Raw genomic sequence first — 17,043 nt, 5'->3', positions numbered from 1 at the left:
TTCCAATTCCATCTGCACAGGGCTTCTTTGCAGAAGCTTATCTTATCCAAGTCCGATTAGAGAATGGGAGGATAGCAAAATTTGTTATTGAGTTAAATTTAGGTTTGGTATTAGGGAAGGGCTGGAAACATGAGAGGATGATTTCTTATGACATTAAATACAAAGCTGTGCAAAGTAACTGTTGTGCCTCTTGGAAACCCATTTTTGCTGTATTGGGAAATAAAAGAGAGTTGTATAAAGATTGCTAAGCTTGATTGAATAAAAGCTGTGAAAATTCTGCTGCTGTTCAACTGGAAAGAATAAAGATAATATTGTCAGACTATTATAAACTGTGATTTTAATTAAGAAGCCGAAAAACTAGAGTCCGGTTTAGCTTTAAGTACCATGACATTTGTACTGAAAGTCATCTTCAACGCTACAGTGGTTTTACACAAAATATGGTGAAATTGAATAATATGTCCTTTGACCTGGGAGATAAGGCTACAAGTTAAAGATCAAAGGCAACATAAAATGTGTTTTGTCTTATTTCACTTTTAAATTTTATTAAACAAATATGTATAATTTAAAGGATGTTGAAACATTAAAAAAAATCTACATAGATTTGTGTCACTTCTAGATTGCCTTTTTTTATGAATTACAAACTCTTAGAAGGAACTTATTGGAATAATAGTTAAGGTATAATTGCATCGTTTTAACCTAAAAGAGTAAAGTAAAATATAAATTGCTAATTGAAAAATAAATGTTTAATGTAGATTTCATATTTATTTTATAGCCACTCAGAACTGTAAATTTCTTAGATAATTGTTTAAAACATTGGAAATCACTTTAAAAATTGTTCTCATATTCTATAACTTAAAATTTTTTATCTTCTTTTTTTGTTGTTGAATGATTCCATGATTTCATATGTTATAAGGACCTCTTTCTGCCGAAGCATTTTAGTATCTGTGTTATACTTTATGGTTTTAGAGAGTTGCCTGAGTAGTTACTAAGAGGTTAAATGACTTTCCCAGGGTCACACAGTCAGTGTCAGAGGCAGGACTTGAACCCTCTTTTATCTGTTTATGATGGCAATCCCAAAATGCTCTACAGAATTCATTCCCATTTTCCAATGTTATGGTAAGCTCAGATGACTAAGACATTAACTGGAAATAAAATGCTTACCCATGACCAGTAAATCAACTTTTCAAGGCGCTAGTATATAAAGCATATAATTTGGTGCTCTGAAAGAAGTAATTTTGAAAATAATACCCTGGAGCTTTTCTCCCTGTATTTATCTCTTATGGGTAAGCATTTAACTTCTAGTGAATTTCTAAATCTTCTGGGGGTACCATTCAACCAAGTTGTAAATAACTGAATAACCTAAAAGAGAATATTGAAACTATCATAGCCATTGACCTAAAATGCTTCCCCAACCCCACTAAGAATAATTCCTTCTCAGGAAAAAAAATTCATTACAATCACTTTTAAAAATAACCAATGGTTACAAACTGTAGTGTGACAAAAGAATGGCCATTTATAATCTAAGTGACTGACTTAAGGTTACCAAAGGTAAAATCTTAAATATTGATCAGTGATTACTCTATTGGGGACTATAGTGTATCATTAATCACCTAGTAGAGTTTAATAAGGAAAATGAAAACTTATTAAATCACAGTTACAGGACCTGAAATGATGTCATTCCATGATCATTTCAAGGAACTGGGAATGTTCAATCACCATAAGATAAAACTATCTTATCACATAAGATAAAACAGTAGGCATAGATGAAGCACTGACAATTAGAATATGGGTTAGATTTATTTGGTAATATGTGAAAATTATAGATTGACAAATTTTGGAGCAGTGCCAATATTAGAGACACGAAGAGCTGGGTTCAAGTCTCTCTCTAACATATATAGGCTATGTGACCATGTTACAGCTAACTTCTCTTGCCTCCTCAGGTATCTCTTTAAGACTTCATAGTTGTTGTCATCAAGTGGAAGTGTTCCCTCCTCGTTTTTTCTGTGATTATATGTCCATATATTTATGGAAATAAATATGCCATTTATTTCCAAAGAAAATGAATGATGTCTAGATTTAAAGAAAACACTTATTTTCCTTAAAATTAATTTAATTAAATTTTGATATTGAAGCATTTAATTAAAAGAATCAGTGAAATAGCCACACACTTTTTTACATAGTGTTTATTAAATCAAATTATTAAATATTAACAGCTTTTTTGTTTTTATAAATAATATTGTCAATATATTTATATAGATTTTTTTGCCTTTATGTACCATTAAGTTGTCATTAAAATTTAGAATTTGCTTGATAATCATGACTCAAAGGTTAAAAAGAATGGATAAAAAAATTGATTAGAAAAAACATGACAATGAGATTAACCAAAGAAATTTGTACAATAGCTTGAAAAAAAGGAAATGAAAGTTCAAATTTTATTTCTGAATTTTTATCTTGGGCTCCAAAAAATTGATGACAATAGAATTCTGTTAAGGGAAATTTCTTTGATCTTTGAATATCTTTGAATCAAGTGAGAAGGTGTACAGGTTATATTTATTTTAACCGGCAGATACGCTTCTGAAGATTTGTATGTAAAGATGATTTTTATAAATCTTTTTATTAAGTCCTACTCTGATAAGTTGTTCTTGTAGAATTCACCCTGGGTTTTCAAAGGCAATGCTAGGGGATTCCCCCTTGTCACAGATTTTTTTATATGTTCTTCCTGACAACCAAATTAATAATAACTTGCATTTCTGTAAAGTCTTCAAGTTTATAATGTGTTTTCCTCACAATAACAGTGTGAAGGTATTAAATAATAATGCTTGACATAGATATCATTACCTCCATTTTAAGATGCTTACAAAGGGTGTCATTTAATTACTATCAAATATAAAAAGCCAGGGTTTGAACCTACGTCTCTTCCACTCGGATTTAGCAGCTGTTTGTAAATGTTTATTGTTTGTGTTCAGTATTTATGATGGGAATACAACACGAACAAGACATGCTCTCAACTTTTAGACTAGTAGGAAGATTTAAGACAAGCAAATAAATTAAGTTTAAATACAAACTATAATATGGCAAGTTATAAAAGGGATGCAAAGTAATTATAGGAATTTAGAGAAAAGAGAAGTTGTGTAATTCACAGGATCAAAGAATTTGGCTTCTTAAAAGAAAGGCATTTGAATGGGGCCCTGAAGGATGGTTAGGATTTTTTTGCGCGTGTTGGGGTGAGGAAGGACATTACATGTGGAAATGGAGACAAATCCAGTTTATTTGAAATAAAGGGATATAATGATAAATAAGGAAAGGGAATGTAAACTGGGGTATGCAGAATCCTCAATGGCCAATTAAAAAAAAGTGGACTAGAGTGGACTACAGTTTATAGGTAGTGGCCAACCATTTTGAATAGGGGAATAACATACTGTTTTCTGTATGAAACAATTCTGTTTTAGAAGGTCCATCTGATGGTGATGTCTAGATATGGCTTAGAGTAAGGAAATACTGGAGGCTGGGAGAATTGAGGATTGCAGAAGTCTAGGAGAGACAATGAAAAACTGGGTTTAAGGTGTAACCGTGGACAGATGATATTTCCCATCAGTTATTCTGTTTGGTTGTAACTTGCAAAAATCATGCCCCCTTATCGGATACTCTCTGGTGATCTCTCTTGCATTATTTTCCCTTATCGGATTATATATTTCTTAAGGATTGTAACCAATTTTCCTTTTCTTATTTGTAAACCCAGGACTTAGCTTAATGCTTGCACCTAGTAGATACTTGATAAATGTTTATGACTGTTTTACAGTATTTATTGAAACTGTTCAAGAATTTTAATTGTTTTAAGCCTAATTTTTTTATACTAGAAAGGAGAATTGAAGACGTTTAAATGATTAACCGAAATAGTGCTTTCTTTCTGTTCTTCATTTGTCTATTGATCTTGAATAAAAAATTGGATACCAGAGAGATATAGCCCCCAATATGGATTTCTTATGAGAATAACAAAATTACCCCCAAATCAAGTGTATATAGATTTAGAAATATAATAAAGCCTAAACATTTCCATACATGATTTTGAGGAATCCATAATTCATATACTCTGGAATTTTTTTGTCATAGTTGTTATGAAATGATTCAATTGCTTAATATAATGTACTGAAACTGAGTATTACTATATTAAATTTGGAATTTAATATTATTGTTTGAAATAGGAACAAAAACTCCAGTTAAACCTCTTGGCTAAAGAAGATCATCATAAGCAACTGAATGAAATAGAGAAATATTATGCTACAATCACATGTCAATTTACAATGGTAAAAGAAAGTCATGAAAAATTAGAACAGAATGGTAAGTGTTATACTTTAAACATTTTATATAATTATTCAATGCAGAACATTTAAATGAGATGATTAAAATGGCATTTATTGTAGTTTTCAATAAACAAGGCAGTTTGAATACTTTTCAAATTCTCTCCAGAAAATAATCATGTTAGCTTTGGTTTAAATTTTATTTTATCTGGGCAGATGGTTGTACAATAATAATAATAATATAGCATATTTAAAATATAACATTTTTTTCTAAATATTTTTATCTATTTGCAGTACACGAAGCAATCCAGTTAAATAAGAGACTGTCAACAATAAATAAAAAACTAGAATCTGAAGTATGTAGTTTAAAACAGGTATGAGCCATAGACTTGACAGCATTATGTGAGATTTTTTTCTGTTTGTTTGTTTGTTTTGCAAGGCAATTGTGGTTAAGTGACTTGTCCAGGGTTACACAACTTGTAAGTGTAAAGTATTTGAGATCATATTTGAATTCAAATTCTCCTGATTTCAGGGCCAATGCTCTATCCACTACATCATCTAGATGGTGAGATTATTTGTAAGATTGCAAGTGTGTTATAATAGAGAGAGAGCCAGAAGGCCTGGGTTTACCATGACACTGAACAAGTTGGCTAATCTCTCATTTCTCCAGACAGTTTTATTAGACTATCAGTGCACAGTAATCTGTACTAGTAGAGGATTTCCTGTTAGACTTTTTTATGCCAATGAAATCACAGGTCTAATCCTCCCCCAAACTTGCCTTGATTATTAGTCTTGTAGGATAATGGCTGAAAATTGCTACATATTTGATCATAGGGCTGCCAAAAAAAAAAAAAAAGTGCTCTTTGGTATAGTAATGTGAATTTTAAGTTACCTAATTTCCTAACTGAGTCACATTCTCTCTCTTTTGTGACTGATGGCATAAATTTTGAAGATGGCTTTAAAGAGCCAACAGGATCTTTGACATTTGTCTGGTTATTTGCATCTCTAATAAGCTGAAACAAATTAAATATCCACAGATAAAATGACAACTATGGCCTAATTTCACTGTAGTTCTAATAGCATTGATTATATTATGTTATGGTAGAATCATCACTGAAATCCTAGTGGAAAAAACCTTAAGTTGAGAGACAGGAGTCTGGGATTTTTTTTTTTTTTTTTACTCTGTTCATACTGGGAGTTTGGCCTTAACGAAATCTCAGTCCCTCAGTGTTATCATTTATTAAGTGGGCATGTTATTTTCCTATTTACCTATATGTAGAGTCATTGTGAATATGGAATAAAAAAGGCAGTTTTTTTCCACTTTTAGTGAAAGAGAGGTATGCTGGCTGTCAAGGAAGTTAGGCCCTAATCTTGGCTCATTCACTAAATAGTTATGGGACTTGGGGTTATTTCATATGCTTTGACCTCAGTTTCCTCTGTTATAAGATGAAGGGACCTTTGGGAGTCTATGAACTTTGATGGGAAAAATATTACATCTTTATTTTCCCTAACCTCTAATGGATATTTAACATTTCCTTCAATTATAAAGAAAAAAAAAATCTGATAAAGGGAGCAGATTTCCACAGAGGTCCATGACTGAAGAAAGATTAAGAATTCTGGAACTAAATTACTTAGATTCTCTTTAACATTCCATGATTCCAAGTAAAAGCACTTTGAAAATTAAAGTAAAACTTCATTTAAATGTAAAGTGTCATTCAGTTTGTAAACCAGATAGCTCAGTATTCAGCTGGATAGAATGGCTGATTTGGAGTTAGTGTGAACTGAGTTTGAATCCTGCCTCAGATACCAGTTAATTGTAGGAACTGTAACTGTAAGAAATTAATTTCTTTCAAAGCCTTAGCTCCTTTAAATGAAAAAATGGGAATAATAATGGCCCCTGCTTCATTGGATTGTTATGAGGATCAAAGGAGATGTTTGTTAAGTTCTTTGCAAACCTTAAAATCATGTAATGCTAGCTATCATCATCATCATCATCATCATCATTATTATTATTACTATTTTGCTGAGGCAATTGGGGTTAGGTAACTTGCCTAGGGTTACACAGTCAGGAAAGTGTTAAGTGTCTGAACCAGATTTGAACTTGGGTCGTCCTGACAGGGCTGGTGCTGTATCCATCTAGCTGCCCCTCTTATTATTATTATTGTTAAAAATACAGTCTTGCCAGAATGTGGAGGCTTAGAGTCAATTAGTGGTCAAGAATCTCTGCTATAACATTAAAAAAATCAATAAATGAATCAGGAGTTATTTATTAGGCACTTAATGTATGCTAAACACAATTTTAAGTGCTGAGGATACAAAGAAAAAAGCAAAAACAGTCTCAACCCTTAAAGAGTTAACATTCTAATGGAGGAGACAATATTGAGCTAACTCTTGAAATAAGCAAAGGAAAATGGTCAGCCAGCTTTTTCATTAAAACCTTGGTCAGTAAACATTTATTAAGCACCTGTTATGTGTCAGGCACCATGTTAAGCAGTAGAGATATGAAAAGACGCAAAAGACAGCCCATGTCCCAAAGGAGCTTACAATCTAATGGGGGAGACAACAAGCAAATAAGTATTTACAACAAGTTATATATAGGAAAGATAGGCCATAATTAATAAAGGGAAGGTATTAGAACAAAGAGGAATTGGAAAAGGCTTCCTGTAGAAGGTGGGATTTTAGTGGGGATCTAAAATTAGCCAAGAAAACCAGTAATTGGAGATGAACGAGAACATTCCAGGAATGAGGGAAATCCAGAGAAAATGCCCAGAGCTGAATGATGGAGTGTCTTGCTTGTGGACCATCAGGAGAATAGTGTCTCTAGACTGAAGTATATGAGTTGGGGAATAAGGTGAAAGAAGAATGGAAAAGTAGAAGGATGCTAAGTTTTAAAGAACTTTGGATTCTAAACGGAATCTCCAGTAACAGGGAATACACCTCACTTCCTCAAGTAATTCATTGCATTTCTTTGAACATTGCTATCTAACACAATTGCCATTCTGCTGCTTCTGTCCATTGTTACTGGTTTTCCTCTCTGGGGGAAAAGAGAATAGTTTAATTCCTTTTCATGTGAAAAATATTTTGCTACTTGAATACAACTATGATGTATCCCCTAAATCTTATCAATAAAATCTATCCTATCAGAGCCCTTTCTGGAATTCAGAATTGGAAGGCTGTCTAGTCCAATTCATACCTGAAAAAGAATCTCATCAGGTACAGCTTTTGCTGGAAGCACTACTTCTCTTCACAGAATTGACCAATTTTGGCCTTTTCAGCATCAATGGTTGGAGCATGGGCTTTTGTTCTATGATCATATATGGTTTGTCATGGATTCAAATAGATCCCATTTGGTCATTTTTTAAGATTATACCCCAATACTGCTGTTCTCACTTTTGTATTGATTATGAGTGCTGATCCATTTCTTTTAAGGGATTCTTGTCCACATTTTTGTCTATGTAGTGATCATCTGAATTAAATTCATCCATTCCTATCCATTTCAATTCACTTATACCCAAGATGTTGATGTTTAATCTTTCCACCTCCTATTCCAGCTTACCTTGGTTCATAGGTCTTAAATTCTATGTTCCTATACAATATTGATTTTTACAGCACTGGACTTTCCTTTCATCACCAATGCATTTGCAGCTGAGTTTCCTTTTGGCTTTGGCCCAACCATTTCATCAATACTGGAGCCCCTTGCAATTGTCCTCTGTTTTTCCCCAGTATTATACTGAACATCCGACCTGAGGATGTCATCTTTCAAAGTTATCTCTTATCTCTTCAGTAGTATCCATGGGGTTTTGCATGAATAACAGGCAAGTTTGATCTTGAAGTATGAAATGAAGTAGGGTACAGACTAATAATTTTGTCAATGTAACTTGCAGGTCATAAAAACCTTTTTTTTTTTCCCTCAACAACCTAAATGGTGGATATCATCATATGGTCCACATAGATATTTATGCATGAATATCACCAGATGGTCAATGTAGTAATAATATTGGTCATGTGTTTTACAGTCCAAGATGGAGAAACTCTATATAATCAGTTAAAATAAGACCTGCAGCTGACTAGTAATTCAGAACTCATGAACTTTATATTGCAAAATTCAGATTTAAATTGATGAAAGTAGGGAAAACCATCAGATGCCAAAGGAAGGTCTAAACATTTCTTATGAATATGAAGTGGAGGTGATGAATAGATTTAAGGAATTAGAACATAGAGTGCCTGAAGAACTAGGGACAGAGGTTCACAATATTGTATAGGAAACGGCAAAAAAAAAAAAAACAAAAAAAAAAAAACAAAAAAAAAAAACAAAGAAAAAGAAGAACAAGAAGGCAAAAATAGTTGTGTGATGAGGCTTTACAAATAGCTGAGGAAAGAAGGAAAGGGAAAGAAGAAAGGAAAAGCCCAACTGAATGCAGAATTCCAGATAATAGCAAGGAAAGATAAGGATTTCTTAAATGAGCAATGAAAAGAAATAAAAGAAAACAATAGAATGGGAAGACAAAAGAGCTCTCCAAGAAAATTGGAGATATCAAAGGAAAGTTTCATGCAAATGTGGGAATGATAAAAGATGATAGCAATTTAATGGAAGCAGAAGAGGTTAAGAAGAGATAAGGATACACAAAAGAACTATATTTGAAAGATCTTAACAACATGATAGTTATGGTTATTGATGCAAAGCCAGACATCCTGGAGAATGAAGTCAAGGAAATTTTAGGAGCCATTGTGAACAATAATAAAGGTAGAAGTGATAGAATTCCAGACTTAAAAACCCTATTTAAAACCCTAAAAAATGATACCATAAAAGTGCTTCACTTAATATGTCAGAAAATTTGGAAAATACAACCATGGCCACTGGATTAGAAAAGATTACTTTATGTCCCAATACTAGAGAAGGACAATGTCAAGAAATTCTCAAATCACTGGAAAATTACATTCATATTACATGCCAGGCAAGATTATGCTTAAAATTCTGCAATCTAGGATCCAGCAATATGTGAACTGAGAATCACCAGAAGAGAGGCCAGTTTTCAGAGAGGCAGAGGAACTAGAGACTAAATTGCCAATATTTGCTGGATCATAGAGAAAGCAAGGGAGTTCCAGAAAAAAAACAAACATATTTTTGTTGCATTGATTATACTAAAATCTTTGACTGTCTGGATCACGACTAATGTGACAATTCTTCATGAGATGAGAGTAGTAGATGATTTTAACTTGTCTTCTGAGGTACTTGCATGCAAGCCAAGAAGCAACAGTTACAACTGAATATGGAATAATGGATTGGTTTAAGATTGGGAAAGGAGTACAATAAGCTGTATATTGTCACTTTATTTGTTATATGCAGAGTACATCATATGAAGTTATCAAGATAAATCAAAAGTTTGAATTAAGATTGTCAGGAGAAATATCAATAATAACAATTGTGAGGTTGGAGAAGACTTTTGAGAGTCCTTGGGACAGCAAGGAGATCAAATCAGTCAATACTTTAAAAAAATTAATTCAGACTATTCACTAGAAGATCAAATATTGAAACTGAAGCTTAAATACTTTAACCACATAATGAATAGACAGGACTCACTGGAAAAGATAGTGATATTGGAAAACATTGAAGACAAAAGGAGAAGGGGATGGCAGAGGATGAGGTGGATAGATAGTGTCATGGAAACAATGAATAGGAGGTTGTGTGGAGTTTGAGAGAAAGAAAAGAATTGAAGTTGTCGTTGGGTCGTTGTGCTATAGTTCATGGGATAATGAAGAGTCAGATATCACTGAATGACCGAAACTCTTTCTGTCAATGTCCTCTTCCCCTTTTTACTTAGTTTCCTCCCCTCCTCCCTCCCTTCCTAGATTTCAATATTCATTTGATTGTCTATATTATTTCTCTTTGAATCAATATCAATGAGAGTAAGGTTCAAGTGATGCCCGTTGTCCACTCTCTCATCTTCCCTCCATTGTAATAGGTCTTTTCCTACCCTTTACAGGAAATAACTTACCCCATTCTACCTCTCTTTCCTTCTGCATTCAGTATACATACTCCTCTTTTTCATCACTTAATTATTGTCATTCCTTAAATTTACTTTATACTTGTACCCCATTTATGTATTTTCCATCTAGCTGTATTATTAATAATTATAAGTATCATTTCCCCATGTAGGGTTGTAAATAGTTTAACTCTATTGAATCTATTGTGTTTTCTTTTCCCTTTTTACTAGTTTATGCTTCTCTTGTGTCTTTGATATTAGAGACCAAATTTTTGGTTTAATTCTGGTCTCTTTCTTATGAAAGTTTAAATCCTTCTATTTCATTGAATGACTATTTTCCCCCTTGATGTATTATGCTTAATTTCATTGGGAAAATGATTCTTGGTTATAGAATGATCTTTTTTGCCTTCTGGAATATCATGTTCCATGACCTCCAATCTTTTAATGTTGCAGCTGCTAAGCCCTGTGTAACCCTCATTGTGACTCATTGCATTGTTTCTGGCCACTTGCAATATTTTTTCCTTAACCTGATAGTTCTGAAATTTTGCTATAATGTTCCTTGAAGTTTTTATTTCGGAATTTTTTCCTGTACTTTTCTACTTAGCCAGTTGTATGTATTCTTCAGCGGATTTTTGTATCTCCTTTTCCATTTGGTCAATTTTACTTTTAAGTAATTGTTTTCTTTTTCTAATCTGTTAAGTCTTTTTTTTCATAATTCTTTTGCATCACTTTCACTTCCCCCCCAATTTCTCTTCTATTTCTTTTATATGACTTTGAGCTTCTTTTTATATTCTTCCATCAGTTTTCTCTGGCTTGAGACCACTTCTCATTTTTTCTTTGAGATTTTGCTCATAGGTGTTTTGACATTGTTATTTTCTTCTGAGTTTATGTCTTAATCTTCCGTGTCACCATAATAACTTTCTATGGTCAGATTCTTTTTTTGTTGCTTTTTGCTCATCTTTCTTTGACCATTTTCCTTTCTTTTAAATTTGATTTCTGCTCCTGTGGTGGAAAGGACATTGTCTCAGGCTTCCATGTAATGGGACAGGTAGATTCTCAATACCTAAAATTCAGCAGGGAAAATTAGTTCAGGAAGAAAAGGAAATTCTCAAAAATGCATTTCAGAAAATACAAAAAGAAACAATTTCAATGAAGAGGAAAAAAAGAGAAGTTATCTGAAAAGGAAATGGAGGTATAGTAAACTCAGCAGCCAACTCTTATTTTAAAAGGACATGAAGAGGAGACAGATTTAAGATTTAAGACAGATTTAATTAACCAAAAATGAATATGAAAGAATGGAATTCTACTTCAAGAATTGTGTCAGAGAGTCAGAGCTAAGATGGTGGAGTAGGAAAAAGTACCACCATGTCCCTACCTCTCCATCACAAATTCCTCTTTAAGAGATATAAAAAAATGAAGTAGACTTCTTTCTTGTAACAAATTTTGCCCTAGAAAAATTCTAGCCAAATAAGGTCCTAAAAAAAGGCAAAATTTTTGACAAGGAAATGTTTTATTTTGCCAGGTATATTGTATTCTTTAACAATTTATTATGAAATAATACCACTTATTTATCACCATTTCAGGTGAGTGATGAAATAATTCATTACCCAGGGTGCAGAATTGAGGTTATGGGGCTGCTAATGTAACATGCATGGATACTGAACTTGAGGTAAAAAACTGTCTACAGCTGGAACATTGTTGATAACTATATGAAAGCTCTTTATGTGTGGTGACAGTTGGAATGTGTCATCTTTTGGAATTTTCTCTTATACTTGAAGAGAAGGACACACAGAATAAATAGCTGAATTTATATTCTTTCTCAGCTACTGTGTACTCTTGTGATAGTTCACTTAACTCTATCCTCCCTTCAAGCTATCATCCTATGTCTTTCTCACAGTCAAATTTTTAGAAAAAGCTGTCTACTCACATTGTTTCCAGTTCTTCATTACTCACTCATCCCTCAACCTTTTGTATTCTGGCTCATACAAATGATCCCTTAATTGCCAAATCTGGTGCCCTTTTTTGACTTCTTTGTAGCATTTTACCCTTGACCAGTCTTTCCTTCTTGACACTCCCCTCTCTGTGTGTTTTGTGATACTGCTCTGTCTTGATTATCTTCCTATAAGTCTAACTGCTCCTTCTCAATTCCCTTTGCTGAATCTATGACACCCCTACCTGTGGGTGTTTCCCAGAGCTTTATCTTGGGCCCCTCTTCTCTTTATGCACATCCTCTCTTGTTGACATTACTATCTCCCCATAGATTTCCTTCTTGTATCCATGGGAAAGTCTCCTACATCTACATATCCGTCCTTTCTCCTGAGCACTAATCTGATGTGTCTATCTATTCATGATATTTCCCACTGGAAATCCTATAATCACCTCAAACTCAAGTTGTCCAAAATAGAACCCACTATTTCCCCCCACAAACTTTATCTTTCTTCTGAACTTCCCACTGTCAATGGCATCACTTTCAATTCATACAGATTCACAACTTCAGAGTCATCTTTGAGTCACTACTCTTCCTCATCCCAACATATATGATCCATTGCCAAGTGTGGTCACTTGTGTCTCCATTCCATCTTTCATACTTGTGTCCTGTCCATTTACATGGCTATCAGGGTTTCTTCACTACTTAGTTGATCTATTGTCATAGATTCCCTTAATCAATTTCCTTTCATCAAATCTCTCTGCTCTCTAATTCGTTCTCCAAACAACTGTTAAAGTGATCTTTCTAAAATACAAGTTTGACCATAGTGCCTCATTGCTCAAGAAACTCTAGAGATTTTCTTTTATTTCAGACTCAAATACAAATAACTTTGTTTGGCATTTAAAGCCCTTTTTACCTTACTTCAGCTTAGTTTTCTCCCCTTATTATACATGACTTCTCTTCACATTTTTTTGGTCCAGCCATATTGGTTTTCATGCTAATTATGCCCTCCATCTTTTTTCTCTAGGCCTTTGCACAGACTTTTCCCTCCAATGCCTAGAATGTATTCCCTCCTTTGACTTTTTGAATCCTTTAGTTTCCTCCAAAGCTCAGCTTAAGCATTACTTCCACATAAGCATTACTTCTCTTATCTCAGCTTCTAGGGTCTTTCCCTGCAAATTATCTTGTAGTTATTTTGTATCTATTTAGTATATAGGTGTATATGTACATGTTCTCTCTCACAATTAGAATAAGAGCTTTTTGAATTATAGGGACTGTTTGATTTTGTTTTTGTATTCCTGGCGCCTAGCACAGAGCCCAGTCCTCTGTAAGTGCTTAAATGTTTGTTGATTGATTGCTAGTATGTGTTAGACTTTATAAGCCTTGTTCCCAACAAGTTACCTGAGAGAGAACATTATGTATGACTCATAGGAGGAAAATCTTTATTTTCAGCTAAGTTGTAGAATATGAAAGAATTTTTCTCCCCCCCAATAGTATTTTATTTTTTCCCAATTACACATAAAGATAGTTTTCAACATAGATTTTTTGTAAGATTTTGAATTCCCAGCTTTTTTCCTTCTCTCCTTTCCTTCCTCCCTTTCGAAAGACAGCAAACAATCTGAAAAAGGTTATACAGATACAATCATGATAAACATATTTCTAAATTAGTCATTGTGAAAGAAGAATCAGAAAAAGAGAAAACCATGAGAAAGGTAAAATTAAAAATGAACATAGTTTCATTCTACATTCCGTCTCAATAGTTCTTTCTCTGAATGTGGATAGCATTTTTCCTCACAAAGACTTAAATATATTCAATAAGAATTCACATTAAAAACAGATAGATGCCCTTTCAATTCTTAAAACTGCTGATTTTAGACCTCCAGTTTAAATTTCAAGATTTTCACATTATATTATTCTTCAAAAACATAATTCATTTGACTAAATAGAAGATTAAAATGCAACTGATAACCAAGAGTTCATTCATTAACTCACATAGTTTATTTCCAGTAATTTGTACCGTTCAGCTTTGCATCTAACATTTTTAGTTTGTTTTCTTGAGTTGATCAAATAACTTATCTTTTAATTTTGTGGATTTTATAAATACATATACCCCTATTTTCAGAAATGGAGTTTTTTTTCCATTTTGGCTTTGCCTTATGATGACATGATAATGCCTCAGAGAGCATTCATTTCATGTGATCTCTTTCAGTAAAATGAATTTCTATATTAAAATGCACATTTTCCACATAAAGTATGATATGTATTTTATTTTAGATAAATGGGATATTATATTTCTAAAATAGCTTGATCTCTTGCTTAGAGATCCGAGACCAGGCTCATATAAACTTTAGAGACATATTCTTAGCATATTTACATTTAACATGTGGTGAATGTCTCTCCCCAGGTATGAGTGGAATGGCATTGTGATCAAGATCACTGTATTCCTTTTCCTATGCTTTGTAGTTGTAAGTGGAGGATAAGGTCAACTATATTCTCTAAGGGTAATCTCTAGGATATGAAATGACCAAGTAGTGACCTCTGACATTTGGATACTTTTCAATCCTTTTTCAAATAAAGTATTGGAGTCAGTGACTACACATTATCAGTTGTGAGAGAGCGTTAGATTGAAAGGAGAACCTAGGAGGCTAAAGTAGAATGGCTTTTTTTTTTCTTCATGGCTCCAGAGGACATAATTAGAGGGATGATATTGAGGTTATATTCTTTTTAAGTTAAAATGTAGTACTTTATTGCATTTTAGCCCTTTAAATTTTTGGAACTAATTTATTTCCTAAGGTTAATGTTAAAAATTAGTTATTTGGAAAATCAATCGACAGCATTCACATTATACATATTACTTGTTTCAAATATCTATTTATTAATTTCCCTAAAGATAATCTTCATTTTTCTTTTATGTTGTACTATGATTTTGTCCAGAACATTTAAACTATTGGTCTGTGATAAGATGGAATTCCAGTTTTGTGGAGAAAAGTTAAACAGACCGAACTTAGTTGTTAGATAAAACTAGGTATTGCAGTTCTGAATGCTTGGTTCACCATTATGGCATCATGAAGAATTCTTGATACTATCTGTGAACAACATTCATAACCCCTGCTATTTGTCTGAGTAAACGTCAGAGCGCTCAAGGAGAGAGCGATATTAAACAGACTACCCCATACCAGAAAGGGAGGGGTGGGGGAGAAAAGGGCACCATATTTATGACTCCAGGAACTATAAGTTGTAATTTAATGAGATCAAAGCATGTGCTGTTTATTTGCTGCACTAGCAGCTTTGAATAAAATAGTTAGAAAACAGACAATGTATTAAAGTACAGGATATTTAAAAGACTATAAGGTTATAAAATCAAAGGCATATTTTAAGTGGAAAATCATGCTGAGGATGTCTCTAATATTAATTTAATGCTCCTCTGAGATTAAGTAATTAATATGTTAAAAGAAAGGCCAAGAAATTTATTCTCCATCCTTGTTTTTGCCAGCTATTTTCTTTCTATTTTACATTTCTCTTTTCCCTTGCCATTTAAAGCATAGGTTGGTATAGTTTAGGCCATTTTTTCTTGTGTGGCATTGTACTAACTATGATTCAGCTGCTCATTTCATTCATTGAAAGAGGTGGGGAGATGATGGGTGGTATGAAGAATGTAAAAAGACAGTATTTATATTGAAGCTTTTAGTATGTTGAAACCTTGAAAAATAACATACTACCTCTTAAAAATCAACTCTATATTTGATTTAGGTTAAATTTCTCAGAATATTGGAGGTCAGTGTACAAGTACAGAGCTTCATCAGATTTCTACATTTTCATCTTTATTTTTATTGCCAGTGCCTCATGCCTTACGTAAGTTAGGCCTGGAAGTTAGCTTAAAAGCAGTGATATGTTGCAATTTCAAGTCTCTGATCTGGATTTTCACTCAAGAAATTTAAAACAAGTAAAATAACAATATAATTTTTTGGGAAAGCTCTCACCAAAGCTCCACTCATAAACTTCTCCAATGCTATTTCTACTATATAGTCATTTACATGCAATTTTGGGGGAATCACTTGCCTTTTGTGTAAAGTTAGCAGGCTTGAGTATTTTAAGAAAAGCCATAAATAAGGCTCTCATATGTTTGTAATTTTTTTATTTTCTTATTCATGTATCATAATAGTATGCACATGACTAAAGTACATTATATCATCTTTTGTTGTGATAAAAAGCCTTTGGCAATCTAGCAGGTATCAAGCAAGTGCTTCCTTTTAGTCAGTGTAGAATGATTTTCCATATTCTTAAACAAATTTAACTATTTCCTGAAAGAACTGATTTATTTTGATGTCCCCTTAATCTCTGTAGTTCTTTTAAGTTTTCTTCCTTGTTCGAAATACTTATTTTCTCTCTGTATGTGCTCCTTTGGGGGAAATAGCATTCAAGTTCTAGAATTCTATAGAGCCTCCTCACTGAAGTCTGGCTATTCAGAAGAGAATAGAAAAGCATCCTCTTTTCTTCAGTCTTCATCTCTCTTGACTTCTCTGCTTCACTGAGCCTGTTGATCACTTCCTCCTCCTGTATACTCTTCTCTGGGTTCTCTTTCTACCAGTATGACTGATTGTTCTTGGTCTCCTTGGATGTATCCGCATTGCTCTGTTCTGGGCCTTCTCTTTTCTTCCTACATGCTATCACTTGGTAATCTCATAAGATCCCTTGGGTTCCATGATCATTTCTATGCTAATGATTCTAAGATCTAGATATTGAGCCCTAGTCTCCCTCCCGACCTTCCATTCTACACTACCACCTTCTGAACATTTGGAATGAGCTGTCTGGGAAGCATCACACACTTGACAAC

General features: G+C 33.4%; 1 protein-coding gene across 2 annotated transcripts in view; it reads left to right on the top strand.

Annotated features, from left to right (window-relative positions):
* The window catches only part of CCDC73 (coiled-coil domain containing 73), a 122,095-nt gene that overhangs the window by 61,632 nt on the left and 43,420 nt on the right, over nt 1-17,043 (top strand). For both annotated transcript variants that reach the window (XM_031943119.1, XM_031943120.1), the window contains exons 8-9: nt 4,203-4,338; nt 4,593-4,672. In XM_031943119.1, coding sequence (XP_031798979.1) covers nt 4,203-4,338; nt 4,593-4,672 — 216 coding nt within the window. The remainder of the gene's footprint in view (nt 1-4,202; nt 4,339-4,592; nt 4,673-17,043) is intronic.

Source organism: Sarcophilus harrisii, chromosome 6 (genome assembly GCF_902635505.1).
Source record: "Sarcophilus harrisii chromosome 6, mSarHar1.11, whole genome shotgun sequence".
Classification (NCBI taxonomy): Eukaryota; Metazoa; Chordata; class Mammalia; order Dasyuromorphia; family Dasyuridae; genus Sarcophilus; species Sarcophilus harrisii.
Note: the sequence above shows the minus strand (reverse complement) of the source record. Positions and strands in the feature narration are given on the sequence as shown.